This window comes from Schistocerca serialis, chromosome 5, assembly GCF_023864345.2.
Source record: "Schistocerca serialis cubense isolate TAMUIC-IGC-003099 chromosome 5, iqSchSeri2.2, whole genome shotgun sequence".
Classification (NCBI taxonomy): Eukaryota; Metazoa; Arthropoda; class Insecta; order Orthoptera; family Acrididae; genus Schistocerca; species Schistocerca serialis.
This window is the reverse complement of record NC_064642.1, coordinates 655,596,503-655,618,387: the sequence shown is the minus strand read 5'-3', so window position 1 is coordinate 655,618,387 and position 21,885 is coordinate 655,596,503. Positions and strand designations below refer to the sequence as shown.

General features: G+C 40.2%; 1 protein-coding gene across 2 annotated transcripts in view; it reads right to left on the bottom strand.

Moving 5' to 3' along the window:
* LOC126481470 (ADAM 17-like protease) overlaps positions 1-21,885 on the bottom strand; it is a 147,681-nt gene that overhangs the window by 114,287 nt on the left and 11,509 nt on the right. Inside the window, exons 2-3 of one of the 2 annotated variants that reach the window (XM_050105247.1) lie at positions 17,870-18,008; positions 17,334-17,434 (exon numbers count right to left, since the gene is read on the bottom strand). In XM_050105247.1, the coding sequence (XP_049961204.1) occupies positions 17,334-17,434; positions 17,870-18,008 (240 nt within the window). Of the gene's footprint in view, positions 1-17,333; positions 17,435-17,644; positions 17,752-17,869; positions 18,009-21,885 lie in introns of those variants that run through there. The other variant, XM_050105248.1, reaches the window with a different exon arrangement.

Below are 21,885 nucleotides of genomic sequence, written 5' to 3'. Positions count from 1 at the left end.
CCTGGAGGGTAATGCAGATAGCAGGGGTAAAGCTTAACAGTTGCTGTAGCTCAGCCAGGCAGTGGAAAAAACTGCCACAATTCCACTGGACAATGATGTCATTGTTAGACTGGGAAGGCATGGAATATTCAATGTGGCAGTTTACGCCTCAGGGTCACCTGCTGCCACCAACTTTTTGCCTGAGCAATCTATATCCATTTTGTCTGAGGGTACAGCGAGATCTAGGTCCTCAGCAGATGCCAGAATCTCCACCTCACCCACAGGAGCAGAGCTTGGAGGTAGCAGTGGTGTGGGTGCCACTGCAATTCCCTTGGTCTTGGGAACCTCCTTTTTGGATTTCTCTTGCTGTTCCTTGAGTTTCCCTAGCTGGGAGGACTTAACTGATTCAGTCTCTAGGACTGAGGATGAGCATGAAGCCTTGCAACCAGCTGCTTTTGGGCTCTTCAGCCACTAGCAGGTGTCATCTTTCCAACTTGCAGAAACCTGGTAAGGGAATGACCCATTCCTAGTGAGAGCAGCCAAAGACGTGATACACTTCTCCGGCTTAGAAGTGGGCATGGACGTCCCTGGTGGATGGGAGGGTGTTGCTCCTGAAGTAGGTGGTGCGGAGCAACAGGGAGGGAAGTGGCCCCCACCATCATGGGGGCAGGTGTAGTCTGCTGGCTCTGAGAGGTGATGGGTTGGTGGAGCTGATGGGGCTAGAACTGTTGTAACTGCAGCATAAGATGATGTCATGTGTATAGAATGTAGGCGTCCAAATTTCCTCTTAGCCTCAGTGTAGGTCAGTTGGTCCAGGGTCTTGTACTCCTTGATTTTCCTTTCTTTCTGGAGAATCCTGCAGTCTGGCGAGCAAGGCAAATGGTGCTCTCCACAGTTGATATACATGAGAGGCGGGGCACATGGATTATTGAGATGTGATGGGCATCCACAATCTCAACATGTGATGCTGGGAGTATGGTGGGAAGACATATGAGCGAACTTCCAACATATAAAGCACCGCATTGGTAGAGGGATATAGAGTTTTACATCACAGCGGTAGACCATCACCTTGACCTTGTCAGGTAATGTATTACTCTTGAAAGCCTAGATTAAGGCACTGGTGGCAACCTGATTATCACTTGGACCGTAGTGACACACCAAACGAAATGTACACCTTGCCGTTCTAAATTGCCGCGTAGCTCATTGTCGAACTGTAACAGAAGGTCCCTGTGAATTATGATACCCTGGACCATATTTAAACTCTTATGGGGCATGATGTTTACAGAAACATCCCCCAGCTTGTCACAAGCAAGTAAAACCCGTGACTGGGCAGAGGACGCTTTTTTGATCAAGACTGACCCAGATCTCATTTTGGACAAGCCATCTACCTCCCCAAACTTGTCCTCTAAATGGTCAACAAAAAACTGAGGCTTCATCATCATGAAAGATTCCCCGTCAGCTCTCGAACATACAAGCAACCGCGTGAGTAAGAGCCACTGTCATCCTTAGCCTGACGTTCCTCCCATGGTGTGGCCAGGGAGGGAACCGTTTTGGGGTCATACTTCTGTGCATTGAATTGAGTCTGTGAATGCTTAGAGACTGCTGGTGTTTGACCATCAGCAAGAGATGATGTACTAAACTTCATCATGTGTCATCCGCCCTGATGCCACCCACTCTGACCAGGGGCCCTCCCCAGGGGTGCCACCCAGCCGCAGCAAAGGCCACCTGGCAAGATGGCCATTTCTTGGTAAGTCAACTAGTCCATGGTCTTATGCTCCATGATTTTCCGCTCATTTTGGAGTACCGTGCAGTCTGGCAAACAGGAGGAGTGCTGTTCTCCACAGCTGATACGAGTGGGAGGAGGTGCACATGGAGTATCTGAATGCAGTGGACATCCACAGTCTCGACATGTGGCACTGGAAGTGCAGCGGGAAGACATGTGGCCGAATTTCCAGCACTTTAAGCACCAAATAGGGGTAGAGACATATGGTTTAAAGTCACAGTGGTAAACTATCACCTTGACTTTTCAAGCAATGAATCACCCTCAAAGGCCAAGATGAAGGCACCGGTAGCAACCCCGTTGTCTTTTGGTCCCCTGTAAATGCGCCAGGTGAAATGAACACCACCATTCTAGATTGGTGTGGAGCTTGTCGTCAGACTGCAAGAGGAGGTCATGATGGAAAATAATCCCCAGGACCATATTGACGCTTTTATGGGGAGTGACGGAAACAGGACTATCACCCAGCCAGTCACAAGCAAGTAACACCCGGGACTGGGCTGGGAATGCTGTCTGAATCAAGACTGCGCCACTTCTCATCTTGGACAACGCTGTCACTTCCCCAAACTTATCCTCAAAATGTTCAACAAAAAATTGAGGCTTCTTATGTAGAAAGGAGTCCCCGTCCATTCTGCTACAGACTAAATACAGAGGCGAATATGGCTCTCTTCTTTCTGTAGCCCTACGTTCCTCCAACGGTGTAGCGAGGGAGGGAAACAATTTAGGGTCCTATTTGTCAGTATTGTACTCAATCTTGCCCTTCTTAGAGACTGCTGGCACCATACAGTCACCTGCAATAGATGATGTACTCTAATCGGGGGGGGGGGGGGGGGCGCTCTGTTGCTGGATGATTTTTCATGATAGATTGTAATGATGTAGAATGAGTCAATTTACATTCGCACTGCAAATTAATTCTTCTACGGAATAGAAGTTGTCATCAAGAAGAAACTTTCTCAGTTTGTTTCCAATTTTTACTTTGCTATCTGTCAGACATTTTATATCTCAAAGTAAGTGATGAAAAATTTTTGTTGCAGCACTGTGCACCCCTTCTTGTGCTAAAAAAAATCTTAATATGGAGTAATGAATGTCATTTTTTCTTCTGGTATTTTGATAATGCACATAATAGTTCCTTTTGAACTATAGTGGATTATTTCCAACTAACTTCATGAGGGAATAAATATACTGTGAAGCAGTTGTCAGAATACCACCTCTTAAAAAAAAATGTACAAAATAATTGTGGGTGAGCACCACATATTATTCTTAAAGCATATTTTTGCATAACAGAGACTTACTTTCTTAAAGATGAGTTACTTCAGAACATAATCCCACATGATATTATTGAATAAAAATATGTCAACTTATTAATTTGTCTCTCTCCAAGATTTGCAATGATTTTAAGCACAAATGTGGTTGAACAAGATGTTTTTGGATTTCCAAAATGTGATTTTTCCAGTTTAAACTGTCATCAATACTGATCCTTAAGAATTTTGAAGTTTCCATCCTATTTATTATTTCCTCATCATGTGTTGCACTTATCATCAGCGTAGTACCCTTACATGCGCAGAACGGAATATATTGTGTTTTTTTTTTAAACTGAAAGTGAGACCATTCACATAAAACCAGTCAATGATACTTTAAAGAAATTTTCTTTGCAATTTCTTCTGTTTCTGTATCTACAGGGTGTACTTGAAGTCTGGGAACACTTTCAATCATTTATTGCACAAGAACCAAACATTGTACAGATATCATACATGTGTCATTTTGAAGAGAAACCCTGAAATTTTTTTTTTTTTTTTCATGTAGACTGCCACAGCATACTTTGGTAATTTGCCGATAATGAACGCTAATCGCAAACATGGTGAGTTCAGACGCGGAGCAAGCTTCCTGTGAGTGTGTTGGAGTTCGACAAAAACAAGTGTGCTACAGCTGTTCAATGGATGTTTGGAACCAAGTACAGTAAGACGCCACCAACAAGGAAGGCCATTTACCACTGGCACAACAAATTTGTTACGAAGGGTTGCTTGTGCCCGCTAGGAGAAGTGGACGTCCCAGTGCGAGTGAAGTGAATGTGGAGTGCGTACGAGATACATTCATAAGGATATTCCTACCTGGATATATTGCAGCAATGGCTGATGCCTCAAATGCAATTGGACTCTCCGTTCATCTTTCAGCAGGATGGGGCTCCATCCCATTTTCATTGTGAAGTTTGTGGGTACCTGAACACGGAGCTGCTGCATCGATGAATCGGCTGTGCTATAGAAGGGGACAGCTGTTTCATGAAATGGCCTCCCCGATCACCAGATCTCGCTCTGTGTGACTTTTTTCTGTGGAGATACATTAAAGAACTGGTGTATGTACCGCCTCTACCATGCGACGTAGCAGAGCTTCGGGTGAGAATACAGGAAGCGACTGCCACAGCCAGCGATGCCATGTTGAGATGGGTATGGCAAGAATTCGATTATCATATTGACGCCTTCCAGGTCACTCATGGCTCACACATCAAATGTTTATAAAAAAACTGTCAGAGTTCCTCTTCAAAGAGCAATATGTATGACATCTGTACAATGTTTAGTTCTTGTTGTTGTTGTTGTTGTGGTCTTCAGTCCTAAGACTGGTTTGATGCAGCTCTCCATGCTAATCTATCCTGTGCAAGCTCCTTCATCTCCCAGTACCTACTGCAACCTACATCCTTCTGAATCTGCTTAGTGTATTCATCTCTTGGTCTCCCTCTACGATTTTTACCCTCCACACTGCCCTCCAATGCTAAATTTGTGATCCCTTGATGCCTCAGGACATGTCCTACCAACCGATCCCTTCTTCTAGTCAAGTTGTGCCACAAACTTCTCTTCTCCCCAATTCTATTCAACACCTCCTCACTAGTTACGTGATCTACCCACCTAATCTTCAACATTCTTCTGTAGCATCACATTTCGAAAGCTTCTATTCTCTTCTTGTCCAAACTGTTTATTGTCCATGTTTCACTTCCATACATGGCTACACTCCATACAAAGACTTTCAGAAACGACTTCCTGACACTTAAATCTATACTCGATGTTAACAAATTTCTCTTCTTCAGAAACGCTTTCCTTGCCATTGCCAGTCTACATTTTATATCCTCTATACTTCGACAGTCATAAGTTATTTTGCTCCCCAAATAGCAAAACTCCTTTACTACTTTAAGTGTCTCATTTCCTAATCTAATTCCCTCAGCATCACCCGAATTAATTCGACTACATTCCACTATCCTCGTTTTACTTTTGTTGATGTTCATCTTATATCCTCCTTTCAAGACACTGTCCACTCCGTTCAACTGCTCTTCCAAGTCCTTTGCTGTCTCTGACAGAATTACAATATCATCGGCGATCCTCAAAGTTTTTATTTCTTCTCCATAGATTTTAATACCTACTCTGAATTTTTCTTTTGTTTCCTTTACTGCTTGCTCAATATACAGATTGAATAACATCGGGGAAAGGCTACAACCTTGTCTCACTCCCTTCCCAACCACTGCTTCCCTTTCATGTCCCTCGACTCTTATAACTGCCATCTGGTTGCTGTACAAATTGTAAATAGCCTTTCGCTCCCTGTATTTTACCCCTGCCACCTTTAGAATTTGAAAGAGAGTATTCCAGTCAACATTGTCAAAAGCTTTCTCTAAGTCTACAAATGCTAGAAACGTAGGTTTGCCTTTCCTTAATCTTTCTTCTAAGATAAGTCGTAGAGTCATTGTTGCCTCACGTGTTCCAATATTTCTACGGAATCCAAACTGATCTTCCCCGAGGTCAGCTTCTACCAGTTTTTCCATTCGTCTGTAAAGAATTCGAGTTAGTATTTTGCAGCTGTGACTTATTAAACTGATAGTTCGGTAATTTTCACATCTGTCAACTCCTGCTTTCTTTGAGATTGGAATTATTATATTCTTCTTGAAGTCTGAGGGTATTTCACCTGTCTCATACATCTTCCTCACCAGATGGTAGAGTTTTGTCAGGACTGGCTCTCCCAAGGCCGTCAGTAGTTCTAATGGAATGTTGTCTACTCCTGGGGCCTTGTTTCGACTCAGGTCTTTCAGTGCTCTGTCAAACTCTTCACGCAGTATCGTATCTCCCATTTCATCTTCATCTACATCCTCTTCCATTTCCATAATATTGTCCTCAAGTACATCGCCCTTGTATAGACCCTCTATATACTCCTTCCACCTTTCTGCTTTCCCCTCTTTGCTTAGAACTGGGTTTCCATCTGAGCTCTTGATATTCATACAAGTGGCTCTCTTTTGTCCAAAGGTCTCTTTAATTTTCCTGTAGGCTGTATCTATCTTACCCCTAGTGAAATAAGCCTCTACATCCTTACATTTGTCCCCTAGCCATGCCTGCTTAGACATTTTGCATTTCCTGTCTCATTTTTGAGATGTTTGTATTCCTTTTTGCCTGCTTCATTTATTGCATTTTTATATTTTCACCTTTCAACAATTAAATTTAATATCTCTTCTGTTACCCAGGGATTCCTAATATCCCTCGTCTTTTTACCTACTTGATACTCTGCTGCCTTCACTACTTCATCCCTCAGAGCTACCCATTCGTCTTCTACTGTATTTCTTTCCCCCATTCCTGTCAATTGTTCCCTTCTGCTATCCCTGAAACTCTGTACAACCTCTGGTTTAGTCAGTTTATCCAGGTCCCATCTCCTTAAATTCCCACCTTTTTGCAGTTTCTTCAGTTTTAATCTACAGTTCATAACCAATAGATTGTGGTCAGAGTCCACATCTGCCCCTGGAAATGTCCTACAATTTAAAACCTGGTTCCTAAATCTCTGTCTTACCATTATATAATCTATCTGATACCTTTTAGTATCTCCAGTATTCTTCCATGTATACAACCTTCTTTTATGATTCTTGAACCAAGTGTTAGCTATGATTTAAGTTATGCTCTGTGCAAAATTCTACCAGATGGCTTCCTCTTTCATTTCTTAGCCCTAATCCATATTCACCTACTATGTTTCCTTCTCTCCCTTTTCCTACCATCGAATTCCAGTCACCCATGACTATTAAATTTTCGTCTCCCTTCACTACCTGGATAATTTCTTTTATCTCATCATACATTTCTTCAATTTCTTCGTCATCTGCAGAGCTAGTTGGCACATAAACTTGTACTACCGTAGTAGGCATGGGCTTCGTGTCTATCTTGGCCACTATAATACATTCACTATGCTGTTTGTAGTAGCTTACCCACACTCCTATTTTATTTATTCATTATTAAACCTACTCCTGCATTACCCCTGTTTGATTTTGTATTTATGACCCTGTATTCACCTGACCAGAAGTCTTGTTCCTCCTGCCACCGAACTTCGCTAATTCCCACTATATCTAACTTTAACCTATCCATTTCCCTTTTTAAATTTTCTAACCTACCTGCCCGATTAAGGGATCTGACATTCCACGCTCCGATCCATAGAATGCCAGTTTTCTTTCTCCTGATAACGACGTTCTCCTGAGTAGTCCCCGCCCGGAGATCCAAATGGGGGACTATTTTACCTCCAGAATATTTTACCCAAGAGAACGCCATCATCATTTAACCATACAGTAAAGCTGCATGCCCTCGGGAAAAATTACGGCTGTAGTTTCCCCTTGCTTTCAGCCGTTCGCAGTACCAGCACAGCAAGGCCGTTTTGGTTATTGTTACAAGGCCAGATCAGTCAATCATCCAATCATCCAGACTGTTTAGTTCTTATGCAATAAATAATTGAAAATGTTCCCAGACTTTATGTACGTCTTGTATATGCTTTGGCTTATTACAATACTAGTGCAATCTACAAAAATAACTAATTCTGATTGTTGTACATTATACAGAAGATCGTTTACATATACGAGAAACAGTAGTGGACCTAAGATTGAACCGTGGGGCACCCATAACTGACTACTCCCCAGTCAGAAGCATGTCTCTGGACTATATTGCTTGAATTACTAAGTACAATTTTCTGCATTCTTTTGGTTAGATATGACATTATCCATTGGTTGGCTGTACCGTCAAGTCCCATAAAACATCCATTTATCTAGGAGAATGCTGTGATTCACAGAGTCAAATGTCTTAGAGGGGTTTCAGAACATAAGTACTGGCACTATTTTATTATTTAATGCTTGGGAAATCTGGCAAATGAACATGTAAATGGAATTCTCAGTACAGCAACCCTTCTGAAACCCACACTGTGATTTCCTAAGGATTCTATTGTTGTTAAGGTGAGATACTATTCTAGAATACACAAACCTTCTCAAAAGTGAAAAAGGTCAGTAGTTATTGACATCTCTTATCACCTTTCATAAACAGGGTTTAGCAACAGTATGTTTCAGTATTTATGAAAAATGCCTTGGATTAGAGACACATTACATATTGTGGATAAGACCGGGCTTATGGAAACAAATATCCATCAGAAACTCCATCAAACCCTGATGAACTTTTATTTTTGAGTGTGTGTATAATTTTCTTAATTTCAGAAGGAGAAGTTGGTGACACATTTACATGATTGAATTTTAGGAGAGTTACATTTCAACATACTGTTGTAGTTTTGCTCTTTAATTGTTTCTCTCTATGCTTTCTACTATACTTAAGAAATTGTTATTAAATGCATTTGCTATCTACGACTCGTCTTTTATAGCCCTTCCATTCAGTTTAATAGTGATGTCTTGTTCTGTGGCTGGTTGCCCTGTCTCCTGTTTCACTACATTCCATATAGCCTTAAGCATGTTGTCGGAAGTACTGATTTCTGATACTACATGCAAATTCCTTAATTTTTAATAACCTTTCTTGGTAATTTTGAGTAGTTTTTATAGTATGCAACTACCGCAGGATCCCTACTTGTTCTTGCCAAAAGATACATCTCCATTTTCCTTTCACAAGATACATTAATCTCACCCACCCCCCACCCCCCCATTACCCACGGTTTTTTACCTGGCTCTTTAGCGTCCGTTCTGAGTAGCTTATGTGGAAAGCTATTTTCAAATAATGTACAGAATTTATCATGGACTAGATTAATTTATGTTAGCATTTGGTTCATTATAAATTACATCCCAGGCCATCTCCTGTTAACTATTTCAATAACATTTGTCCTGGAATCATTAATTACTCTAATTGATTTTCACTGAGAAGTAACCATACCGTAAGGCACTTTGTTATTTATCGTAACTAACTGTGCTTCATGGTCAGAGAGAGCTTTTGTTACTGGGTAAACAGTTGTTTTCTTGCACTGAGCTTCATGAAAGAAAACATTGTCAATTAGGGTCCTACTATCTTTATCCATCCATGGAAAATTAATTACTGACATCAAATTTAAGGATCCAAATAAGGTTTCCAGATCATTTTTCTTATTAGGATCCATTAGAAAATCTACATTGAATCACCACAGACTGTTAATTGCTTGCTGCTGTCTGACAGATAGCACATTAAGGAATCCGGATTCCTCAAATAGTGGGGACCTACATACCGTTACAATTAAAAGTAGACTATTTTCAGTATTAATACACAAGCACAAACCTCTGTGTGCTGATCACAAAGAAAAACTACTTTTCTCAATGTTTCTAAACTTGTGTTCTGTCTTAATAGATGTAACAACTATAATACAGGGTGTATATAAATGAATATTGGAGTTTTGACATGTTATAATATTTATTATATTAAACTTACAGTTATAAATGATATGTCAAATGAAAGAGCAACTCATACAGTTTCACCAAGAGCCTTATAAATGTTCAATGTAAGCACCATTTGTCACACGGCACACATCAAGTATATAGCCGAGTTCTTCCCAAATGTCGGTAAGTGTGTCTTCAGTGATAGTAGCAACAGCTGCTTCAATCCAGTTTCTTAATTCAGGGAGGTCTGCTGGTAGTGGAGGCATTGTGGCCTACCCAGCACTTGGGTACAGTGAAGTTCAACCAATCACATACTTCGCTATGCCAGTGAGGTGGCGCACCATCTTGCTGGAAAATGAAGTTCTCTGGCTCATCTTCTTCCAACTGAGGGAAGAGTCATTGCTCTAGTGTATCAAGGTGAGAAGTGCCAGTTACTGTAGGTTCACCAAAAAAGAAAGGCCCATAAACTTTCTGCTAGAATATGGCACAAAAAACAGGTTCACCAAAAAAGAAAGACCCATAAACTTTCTGCTAGGATATGGCACAAAAAACAGTCATTTTAGGGGAATCTTGTTGCATTTGTACCACCTCGTGAGGACCTTCTGAGCCCCAGATGTGCACACTGTGAGTGTTAACATGTCCACTAGGGTGAAAGGTCGATTCATCACTGAAGACAACATGATCCAGAAAATCTTCATCATGAAACAACATTTCATTTGCGAAGTTGGAACATAATCCATGGTCTGCCGGCTTTAGAGCTCGTAATAACTGAATGGTAAGGATGTAGTAGTACGTATTTTCTTAAAACTTTCCAAACAGTCGACACGGGGACTTGTAATTCACGACTAGCTTTCCGGACTGATTTCTTTAGGCTACGAGTGAATGACTCTCTCACTTGTTCAACAGTCTCTTCACTAACTCTTGGTCGTCCTGTGCTCTTCCCTTTACAAAGGCAGCCGGTATCTTCAAATTGATGATACCATCTACGAATGTTATTATCACTTGGAGGATCACAACCAAACTTCAGCTGGAATGCATGTTGCACAGTAACTACAGATTCAGTCTTTGCTAACTGCAAAACTCAAAATGCTTCCTGTTCACTAGTCGCCATCTTTGCTACTACCGCTGTCTAGCGGATTGCGATAGAAACATTGCGTGCTGCGTATGTACAACTGAAATATTATAAAGCGTTAACCCCGATATTCATTTATAAACGCCTTGTACTATGAAAAGGATAGTTGCTACTCACCATATGGCGGAGATGCTGAGTCACAGAAAGGCACAACAAAAAGACTGTCAAACAAAGCTTCTGATCCAACAGGCCTTCATCAGGATTTTCTGGATTTTCCATTTTTTATATGTAACATCTCCTCTTTTTCCCATGTTAATTCTGCATGAGTAAGCTGAAATAATGTAATCTCTTCTATGTAACTTATCTACCCCTGTGGTTATGTGGTGCTCAGGCAGGCATAGGGCATCTGTCTTATCAGAACTCTTCAAATTTTCTGAACAGACAAGAAGCTCTTCTGCATTACTAATCAATCCCTTAATATTTACATGAGATAAGCTAACCTTACTTTCCTGTGCATTGTTAAGCACAGCATTTTAAGCATAAAGTATCATAACCATATTTCATGCATCTGTGTGTCCTTAATAACTGTTTCTCACAATCATGGCACATCCTTTTGCAATCCCATTGTTACATCATTCCCTTCTACCACAATGCTGATCTTGAAACAATAGGACTGGAACACTAACAAAATCCTGGAATGTTCCCTGTTGCCTGATTTAATTATATGCCATAGCAAATTATGCTATTCTGCAGCCATATTTTGCTGACGTGGTCATTATCATCAATGATTTCATATAAATGACATTCCATCTAATTTACAATGAGAAGAATTAGTTCTTTCTCCAGATGATTCTCATACTGTAATCAGTCTAAAAACAACACAGCAACAGAAGAAATGATAAACAATCTTCTTAAAAGTATTACTGAGGGTGTTTTTGGAAATTGCCTCATTCTTAATTTCAAAAACACACAGTGTATTCATTTCTACACATATAGAGGTACCACACTAATGACAAATGAATCACATGGTGAGGAAACAATAATTAAAGTGGATATTTCAAAATTTTAGGTGTCTGTATTGGTGAGAACTTGGAAAAATGAGAAATTGGAAAAAAAATTCTAAACTCTTAAAACAACTCAGTTCACCCACATTTTCACTTCAAATAACTACAAACCTTGAGGGGCGAAATCAGTAAGTTAACATATTTTGCATATTTTTATTCAATAATGCTTTACTGAATAATGTTCTGGGGTAACTCATCTTTAAATAATGTTCTGGGGTAACTCATCTTTAAGAAAGAAAGTGTTCGTTGCTCAGAAACATGCAGTAAGGACAATATGTGATATTCACCCATGATTGTCTTGTACATATCTGTTTGAAGAGTTAGGCATTTGACCACTGTTTACAGTATAAAAAGAATAATAATATACATAATTACAATATCAGAAAGCAAAAAGAGACATTCATTAGTCTGCCACTTCATCTAACTGGGGTGAAATTACATTAGGTGTTCCACAGGGTTCAATCATGGGTCCCCTTCTGTTCTTGAAATACGTGAACGACCTCCCTTCCTATCTGAAACAGGAAGCTGAACTGACACCGTTTGCTGATGATACAAGCATCATTCTTAATCCAATAAAAGAAAGACCAACTGAAAATGATACAAATAAGGTCTTTGGAAAAGTCATTAATTGGTTTTCTGCAAATAGGTTTCCTCTAAATTTTGAAAAAACACAGTATATCCAATTTTCTGCTGCAAAAAATACAGTTCCTACAATAAATATAACACATCAACAGAAGTCAGTATACAGAGTAGAGCATACTAAGTTTTCGGGTGTACATATAGATGAGAATCTTAATTGGAAAATTCATATTTTGGATCTTCTAAAGCGACTAGGTTCAGCAACTTTTGCAATCAGAATAATTGCCAATTCTGAGGATATATAAATTAGGAAGCTAACATACTTTGCATACTTTCACTCTCTGATGTCATATGGAATAATATTTTGGGGTAACTCAACATTTAGACAAAAAATATTCACTGCTCAAAAGAAAGTGGTTAGAATAATGTGTGGGGTTCATAGTCACACATCTTGTAGGCATCTTTTTAAAAGATTGAGAATTCTTACAACAGCCTCACAGTACATTTACTCACTAATGAAATTTGTTCTCAACAAAATGGACCAGTTTAAAAACAACAGACATTCATTATTATAATACCAGAAAAAAGAAAGACTTACACTATCCTTTACTCAACCTATCTTTGGCACAGAAAGGGGTAAAATATGCCGCTATAAAAATTTTCGACAAACTACCAGATGAAATAAAATGTCTCATAGACAGCAGTAATAGCTTCACAAATAAATTGAAATCATATCTCCTTGACAACTCCTTCTGTACCATAGATGAATCCTTGAATAGGAATAAATAAATCTATAAATACAGTATATGCATTTTGTGCCATTTAAGGGAAAGGGGTAAATAACAAAAATATTAATCTTGAAATCTGATCTTGTTTCATATGTGCATTTCTTGTGCACTTGACATGTTCCACCATACCACGTGACTGATCAATGGAACACGCAACTAACCAACCACATTGAGGTTGTCTTTAGCATAAAAAGTGGTGCACAATGCTGTCACCAAAAATTTTGGTTACTTACTTGATGACATAACATGTCTGACAGACTACAGAGCTGCATGTGAAAACAAAATGAAAAAGTTTCTTGCTGATAGCTCCTATTCTCTAGGACTTATATTTATGTAATATATAAAAGATGGTGGGTAAGAATTATTAATTCACATCTGCATTTAAAGAAATTACAAAAAACTTGTATATGGTCAGCATTTGCATATTAATATAAAATGACTCATTCCACTTCAATATGATTAGTCACACAAATGAGCCATGGAATATAAAGTAACTCATTTTTTCCAACAGTTAAGAAATGAATGAATTCAAATGTGGCCTATGTCTTTTGGCAATGATTTGCATGAAGGGCATCCCAAAGAGGTAACCAAAGACAAAAACACTGAGAGTGCACAATAAGCTGTGGTGACAGTTGCATGAAAAAGCTGACCTCATAGGCTTATCAAGAGAAAGAGTGTGGTGTATTTTCTAGAAAGAGTTAATTATGAGGAATCTTTGTAGAAGCTGAGTGCAGTTTTGGTTGAATGCTAAAAAAAAGCAAATGTGGAAAGAAATCCACCCAATGAGTGCAGATGTATTACTGGGGAGAAGGCATGGATCCACTTCTTCATGCTACATATAAAACAGCATCCAAGGCAATGGATGGAATCTGGTGTACTAGCAGCAAACTAGGTGAATTTGGTTACAACTGCCAAAGAGATTATGCCCAGTGTTTTCTAGCCTGCTCGATTATTCTCATCAACTGACTTGCAAATGGTGAAACGATAACTGGCAAACACTATGCAAATATTATTGACCAATTGAATGAAAAAATATGTTCCAGGTGTGCTGTTTGCTTTCTTTCTGGCTGGCAAATCCAAAGTGGGCATTTTATTATTTGTTTTGACTTCAATTCTGAGTACAACATTAAAGACCTGTTGAATTAAGATGCTGTAAAAATCCTGTAATTTATACTTTTGATGAAACCAAATTGCAAATGTTTACTCTACATAGCATGTCTCCTGTGTAGCTGGTTTCACAGTGCTTCCCCTTCCAAGTGCTCCATATACAAGCATGTCTGTTGTCTTGCCATCAATTTCTCACTGGGCAGCTTGAAAGACTCTGCTAGAGAAACTCTCATGAAGAGGGATCCTGTGTCAAAGCTGACAAGAAGATAAGAGCGTTGAATGTAACCTGAATGAGCAACTACGCAACTTCCAGTGAGTTAAGGATCTGGTCCTTCAAGTTCTTGACAAGACTACATGTTCAGATACGAATGTTACTGATGATGGGCCAAAGTGGTTTGTCTTCCTATGAAGGAATGAAGGTTGGTGGATACATAACTTCCTGGTAACCTCATTCAATACATTGGACGTTTGAAGAACTTTCAGTAGCTTCTCTTAGATATTCCTTGTTGGACCTTTCTTTAGTTTTCTATATTCAGAATCGGCTAGCAGGCATCTCACCATTTCCACAACGCTATACTTTGTCAACAATACAGTTGCTTTGCTGGTACGCATCTTCCCTCAGATGTCACACGGCCAAGTTTCCTTTTCTTGAGAAGCTGTTCCTTGGCAACTGTGCATGTGCAAAGACAGACCATGTTTCCTGCCTAAACTTCCCTGCCTTTAGAAGATTTAGGCATGTCCTTCTTGAGAAGTTTACTTTTGGCAGTTGTGTATGTGTGAGTAGAGACCACTTTTCCTGCCTGACCTCCTCGGGAATCACTGAAAATAGCTACATGGAAACCATATGGTTTTTTTTCCAATATTTAGGCAAGATATTGGTGATTTAGCCCCATGGAAAAACAAACAGACTTCCTTCATCTAAATTACATATATTGTAACATAATACTTGCGATATAAATAGAAACAAATGGCAAACAGCCATTTTTTGTTATGTTGGCCATGAAAAAAATGGGCTGCACAATAAGACACAATATTTACTACAAAATCACTCATGTGGATCAGTATCTGTAAAGTGGCAGTCACAACCATCCTGTGTATAGAAGAGGTATTCTCAAAATCCTAGTCTGCAGGGCTCGGAGCAGGTCATGACTTTCAGCTTAATAACCAGACTTTAACACTAGAAAATTGCTGGGCTTTGGATGAACAAGCCAGCTGGAGGCAGAGTGGTCATATCCATTCACCTTTATAGTATGATGACATTCTGTGGGCAATATTATTGGCCACAATGTGAAAAACACATTATGCCTGCCGATAAAAATTAAATCACTCATGGACAGGATAAAAAGAACTTCGGATTCTGCAGGTTTGGAGTGTTTATCCAATCCCTTGTGACCAGTCATACAAGGTGTGTGACAAAAGTGATGAGACTGACAACACTGTGAGTAATCTGACACCACTTTGTTCTACTTGCTTAAGGTGGTGTCTTCATCCCTTCCAGACTCTCAGTCCAGAGTTTCAGCTCCATATAGCCCTCACATAATTTTTTAGAGTGCCAGTGAAGTTGTGTTTTTGTTGTGTGTTATGAAAATGGAACAGCAAAATTTAGAGGAATGTTAAGCCATCAAGTTTTGTATTAAACTTGGGGAGTCAGAGTGTGACCCTTGAAAAGTTGAAACAGGCTTTTAGGAAAAATTCTTTATCAAGAGCACAATTTTTTCGCTGGGACAAATCTTTTTTGAAGGCTGACGAAACAATGAAGATGAACCTCACTCAGGTAGACCATCAACTTCAAAAACTGACAAAAATGTCAAACGTGTGCATGCTTCTGTGAGATCAGACTGACATTTAATAGTAAGGACAATGGGTGACTTGTTAAACTTATACCATACATCAAATTTTGACCGAAGATTTGCACTCTGCAGATAAGTGGATGCTATATCATGACAACGCCCCATGTCACACGGCCACTTCCATCACACAATTTTTGATCTCCAAAGACATTCATGTTGTTTCACAGTCCCTCTAGTTACCTGATTAGAGTCCTTGTGACATTTTTCTTTTTCTGAAACTGAAAAATGTCTTAAAAGGATACAGTTTTAAGACTTTAGAGAACATTCAAAAGAATGTGCCTAACATGTTAAAAGCCCTACCAGTTGCAGCTTTTCAGCCCTGTCACCAAAACTGGGAATAACAACTCTGCCCAAGTACAGTTGCTGAAGGAACTACTTTGAAGGGGACAGTACTATTGTTTGAAAGACAAAAATTAATGAATGAATAAATAAAAACTTTGTAGATAAAAATCAGTTTCATTAATTTTCTCAAACACCTGTATGCCAGCCAAATATTCAGAACTATGGAACAACCACACAAATCAGAAGTTGCAAAACATTGCTTGGCAGCTGAATTTTGACCAAATGATGGTGCGTACTCAGATTTTTTACTTCTGGGAGTCACTACAAAAGAATCCATTAATGTTAAAACTTCACAAGACATTGTTACTCAGGGTGTCATCGAAAGAATCGTATGACCTTACACACCATCTGCTCAAAAGCCAGCAGGCCTCGACCTGATTATGAAAGTGATAAAGTGGCACAATAGGGTACATCTATGACTGCTGGCAGTACAAGGACAGTGACAGTAAGCCTAGTGTGACACCAGGCTCCAAGCCTATAACAACAGATGACTTGTACTATTAAGGAAATAGTGGATGCCAGCAGTTATAAAAGAGCACTCCAGCCTCGTGGCATCAGTGTGCCTGATGACAATTTGGACTGTTGCTGAAATACTATCCATATGTGGCCATTTGCTCAAAACTTTTTTTGCTCATAATACACCATGTGAAACTTAAGAGTCACTAAGTATATTAATTTTGTTACCCTTGGTCATTGTTTCTGCTGTGTTACCATTTTGGTTTGATCTGTCACACTTAACATCAACAGCTTCCAAAAAATATATGGCAATAACAAAACAGCATACTTACTTTAAAAAAATCTAACATTATCATCACAACTGCATTTGGAGAAGAATAGAGATAACAGGGTTTAAAAGTACGTCAATTAAAAAAAGAAAAAGAAAGAGAAGTAACAAGTATTATATTTTATTATCTCAACACCCAACATCAGAAATTGTCAAGTGTGACCGCCAACACATTAACGACAAAAAATTTGGTCAACATTCATCTGGATAGAATAACAAACCACAACATAAAACTTTGGCATGCACCACCAATAATCAAATATTTTTCCATGCATGGGAGATGTGATACTGCTGGATCATACTGCTAGCACGCTTGCTTGATATTTAGAGTTATTTAGCTCAAAGACATGCTAGGAAAATATGGATGTTAACTCACCAACAAAAACAGGTTTTTCTGTTCCTTCACTGTCAACTGAATATGCCTTAAATTTGGAGTGAAGAATATCCTTCCTCGGACTCAGTATCAGACGGAAATCTCTAAAACAAAAAGAGGCAAATGTCTAGCCCAATGTAACAACTATATGTGAGCACCTCATGAACATTCATTTCCATAATTATCTTTTCCTGTAAATACCCTTTATCAAATGTGATTAAATCTGCAGCTTTCCTCATCTTCTACACACACACACACACACACACACACACACACACACACACACACAAAAAAAAGTAAGTTCTTTCTATTACCTTGCACACTCACACGAAAAACTTTCAAGACATGATTTACACTTGAGCTCATCAGACGTAAAGCACATTACCATACAGAAACAGTTTGCTTTCTGAACATACAACTATACCTGAAAATAAAGAACAAGAATGCAGACCAGCAAAATATACTCTGTTTAAAATCTTAATCAACATGAAAATCAGTGACCTGATACTTATTACTGTAATTAAATAACTGGATACTACCTTCCCAGAGTGCTGAATGACACCTCTTTTATTTTATTGAATGGATGTGGGCTTGGATTTGTTCCTCTTTTCACAATTGTGTGTTTGAAATGTGAAGTGTGAAGGGTCTCAAAGTGCCTCAGGTTTTTGTAAATAGAACCTGGAAAAGAAATATTTATAATCAGTTTTATAGATTCACTAATTTTAATATAAGCAGCAACATCTGGGCCTAAGCAAATGCATTAATAGGAAGTTACAAACAAAGGAGCAACTTTTGATGTACTCGAATCCTGTTTCCCTAAGCAACTTGAGGTAAATGGCAGGATGCTTTCTACTGTAAGATCATAACTAACAGCTTGACTCATTCTTGTCAAACAAGGAGTGTAAGTATGTAAATGACTATATATATAACTCACTTTTCTTGTTCAAAGCTCTGTAAATATAATCCATGAATGATTAAGAACGCCGGCCAGTGTGGCAGTGTGGTTCTAGGCACTTCAGTCTGGAACCGTGTGACCGCTACGGTTGCAGGTTCGAATCCTGCCTCAGGCATGGATGTGTGTGATGTCCTTAGGTTAGTTAGGTTTAAATAGTTCTAAGTTCTAGGGGACTGATGACCACAGATGTTAAGTCCCACAGTGCTCAGAGCCATTTGAACCTTTTTTTATTTTATTAAGAACTATAACATTTATAACAATGACAACAACAACAACAACTACCACCACCACGTACACACACGCACACATTCCAACCCCCCCCCCCCCCCACACACACACACCCCCCCACACACACACACACACACATAACGCATCAGTCCAGATGACTTTCTTGTATCCGATGAATGTTTAGTGACAGTGTTCTTTCACCTCTACTAATTTCAGTGTCTTGTTGTGAGCAGTGAGCAGAGGTCTCATGTGTGGGTTGCTGGTTCTTCAGCCCACACTGAGGAGATGTTTTTGAACCGAATGCTTGTTCGCCAGTTGTTACTGTTTTACACAGAACTGCAGAGCTGTTTACCGCAGTGTGACCACTTTATCAGCTGTTGTAATACATGAAGACTGCTGACAACACAGTTACACACTGCAGTGCACTCTGAGGGCACTAGTTTCTTCCAAATATGTTGTTCACCATAGATCCTTGACATAGGAGCACATGACAACCACAATAGTGTGAATTGAACCTAACAGTACAAAATGTTGGCTGTGGCCTGTCATATAATGATGTGAAATGCAAACTCACATATGCACAAACAGAAAAAGAAAGGAGCATTAATTTGTTTTGCATCTGCATTATGTTTTGGAATGTAAAATGTGATGACAGTATGACCTTTAGGATAGCTTCAATGTTAAGTGAGGTTGCACAATGACAGCTTGGTTGTGAACTGGTCAAGTAGTACTGAAGCTTTAATTAAGCTCAGTTACTACACAAAATTGCAGGTGGAGTAGTCTATGAACTGGGCATCAACCATCTGACCATGAGCAAAAGTGCTAACATTGTTTGTTTTGCTCATGTTGCATTTATCTGTAATGCTAACAGCCAATATAAGGTCTGACAACATCTTAGCCTTATAACATACTAAGCTATTCTACCGGGTGATCAAAAAGTCAGTATAAATTTGAAAACTTAATAAACCACGGAAAAATGTAGATAGGGAGGTAAAAATTGACACAGATGCTTGGAATGACATGGGGTTTTATAAGAACAAAATAAAAGTTCACAATATGTCCGACAGATGGCGCTGGACAGCAAAACGTCAGTGACTGCAATCGTGTATAAAAGGAGCTGTAATGAGAGAGAGAATCAGTTGTGCCAGCAGTCGCAGCATGTTGACGTTACCTGAAAAGGCGCTTTTAGTGAAGCTGTATTATCAGAATGGGGAATGTGCTAGTTCAGCGTTACGATCCTATCGCCTTTGGAAGGGGATTAGAACGGGTAAAGGTCCGTTGACAAATGCAGATGTAGCGAGAGTGATTTCGAAGTTCGAAGCCAGGAATTGTTTAGACGATCGACCCCGTAATGGCTGACCGAGCACAAGGTGTAATGCTGCTGAGACAGTTCAGGAAGAAATGGAGACTGTAGCGGGTTCGTCTATGCATTGGGAAGTCAGTGTTCGTGCAGTCTTAAGTCGCACCGGCATTCCATACACTACTGTTTGGTTGGCACTGAGGCGTACCTTCCAATGCTATCCGAACAAAATCCATAGGCATCATGAACTGTTACCTGGCAATTTAGTGAAGCGGAGGGCATTTGCGGTGTGGGTGTTTCAAAAGATGGTGGAAGATGATGATTGGTTGAGTAACGTGTTGTGGACCGACGAAGTTCATTTCACGCTCCGAGGGTCTGTCAATGCCCACAACTGCAGAATTTGGGCTACCGAAAATCCTAGAACTGTCGTGGAAACTCCATTGCACGACGAGAAAGTCACAGTATGGATTGGATTTACCACATCTACCGTTATTGGGCCTTTTTTCTTCGAGGCAATGTGTGATCCTGGTTTTGTAACTGCTACCGTGACGGGTGAGAGCTACGCCGATATGTTACAGAATCGCATCATCCCCAGCCTGGCTGATAAACACCTGCTGGAACGTATGATGTTTATGCAGGATGGCGCTCCACCCCATATTGCTAGATGCTTGAAAGATCTCTTGCGCGCATCGTTTGGTGATGATCGTGTGGTCAGCCGCCACTTTCGTCATGCTTGGCCTCCCAGGTTCCCAGACCTCAGTCCGTGTGATTATTGGCTTTGGGGGTTATCTGAAGTCACAAGTGTATCGTGATTGACCGACATCTCTAAGGATGCTGAAAGACAACATCCGATGCCAATGCCTCACCATAACTCCAGACATGCTTTACAGTGCTGTTCACAACATTATTCCTCAACTACAGCTATTGTTGAGGAATGATGGTGGACATATTGAGCATTTCCTGTAAAGAACATCATCTTTGCTTTGTCTTACTTTGTTATGCTAATTATTGCTATTCTGATCAGATGAAGCGCCATCTGTCGGACATTTTTTGAACTTTTGTATTTTTTTGATTCTAATAAAACCCCATGTCATTCCAAGCATGTGTGTCAATTTGTACCTCTCTATCTACATTATTCCATGATTTATTCAGTTTTCAAATTTATACTGACTTTTTGATCACCAGGTATATTGGTTCTGCATGACTTTGGGGTATGTTGAAAGAAGGAATCATAAAACCAGGAGAGGAAAGTACAGGAAATGTAAACAAGGAAAGGACAAAACAGCTGTGGAGTACAGAAGAAGTTATTTTGAAGATGGAGGAGAGAAGAAAATTCAAAAACAAAAACATGAAGACACAAAGAAACTGTACTGAAACCTGAATAATAAACTGTGTAAAGAAACACAGCAGGCTAGGAGGCTAGGGAAAAATGGCTAAAAGAGGAGTGCAACTTAGTTGAGGTACTGGAGAGAAATGGAAAATAATACACTCCTGGAAATGGAAAAAAGAACACATTGACACTGGTGTGTCAGACCCACCATACTTGCTCCGGACACTGCGAGAGGGCTGTACAAGCAATGATCAAACGCACGGCACAGCGGACACACCAGGAACCGCGGTGTTGGCCGTCGAATGGCGCTAGCTGCGCAGCATTTGTGCACCGCCGCCGTCAGTGTCAGCCAGTTTGCCGTGGCATATGGAGCTCCATCGCAGTCTTTAACACTGGTAGCATGCCGCGACAGCGTGGACGTGAACCGTATGTGCAGTTGACGGACTTTGAGCGAGGGCGTATAGTGGGCATGCGGGAGGCCGGGTGGATGTACCGCCGAATTGCTCAACACGTGGGGCGTGAGGTCTCCACAGTACATCGATGTTGTCGCCAGTGGTCGGCGGAAGGTGCACGTGCCCGTCGACCTGGGACCGGACCGCAGCGACGCACGGATGCACGCCAAGACCGTAGGATCCTACGCAGTGCCGTAGGGGACCGCACCGCCACTTCCCAGCAAATTAGGGACACTGTTGCTCCTGGGGTATCGGCGAGGACCATTCGCAACCGTCTCCATGAAGCTGGG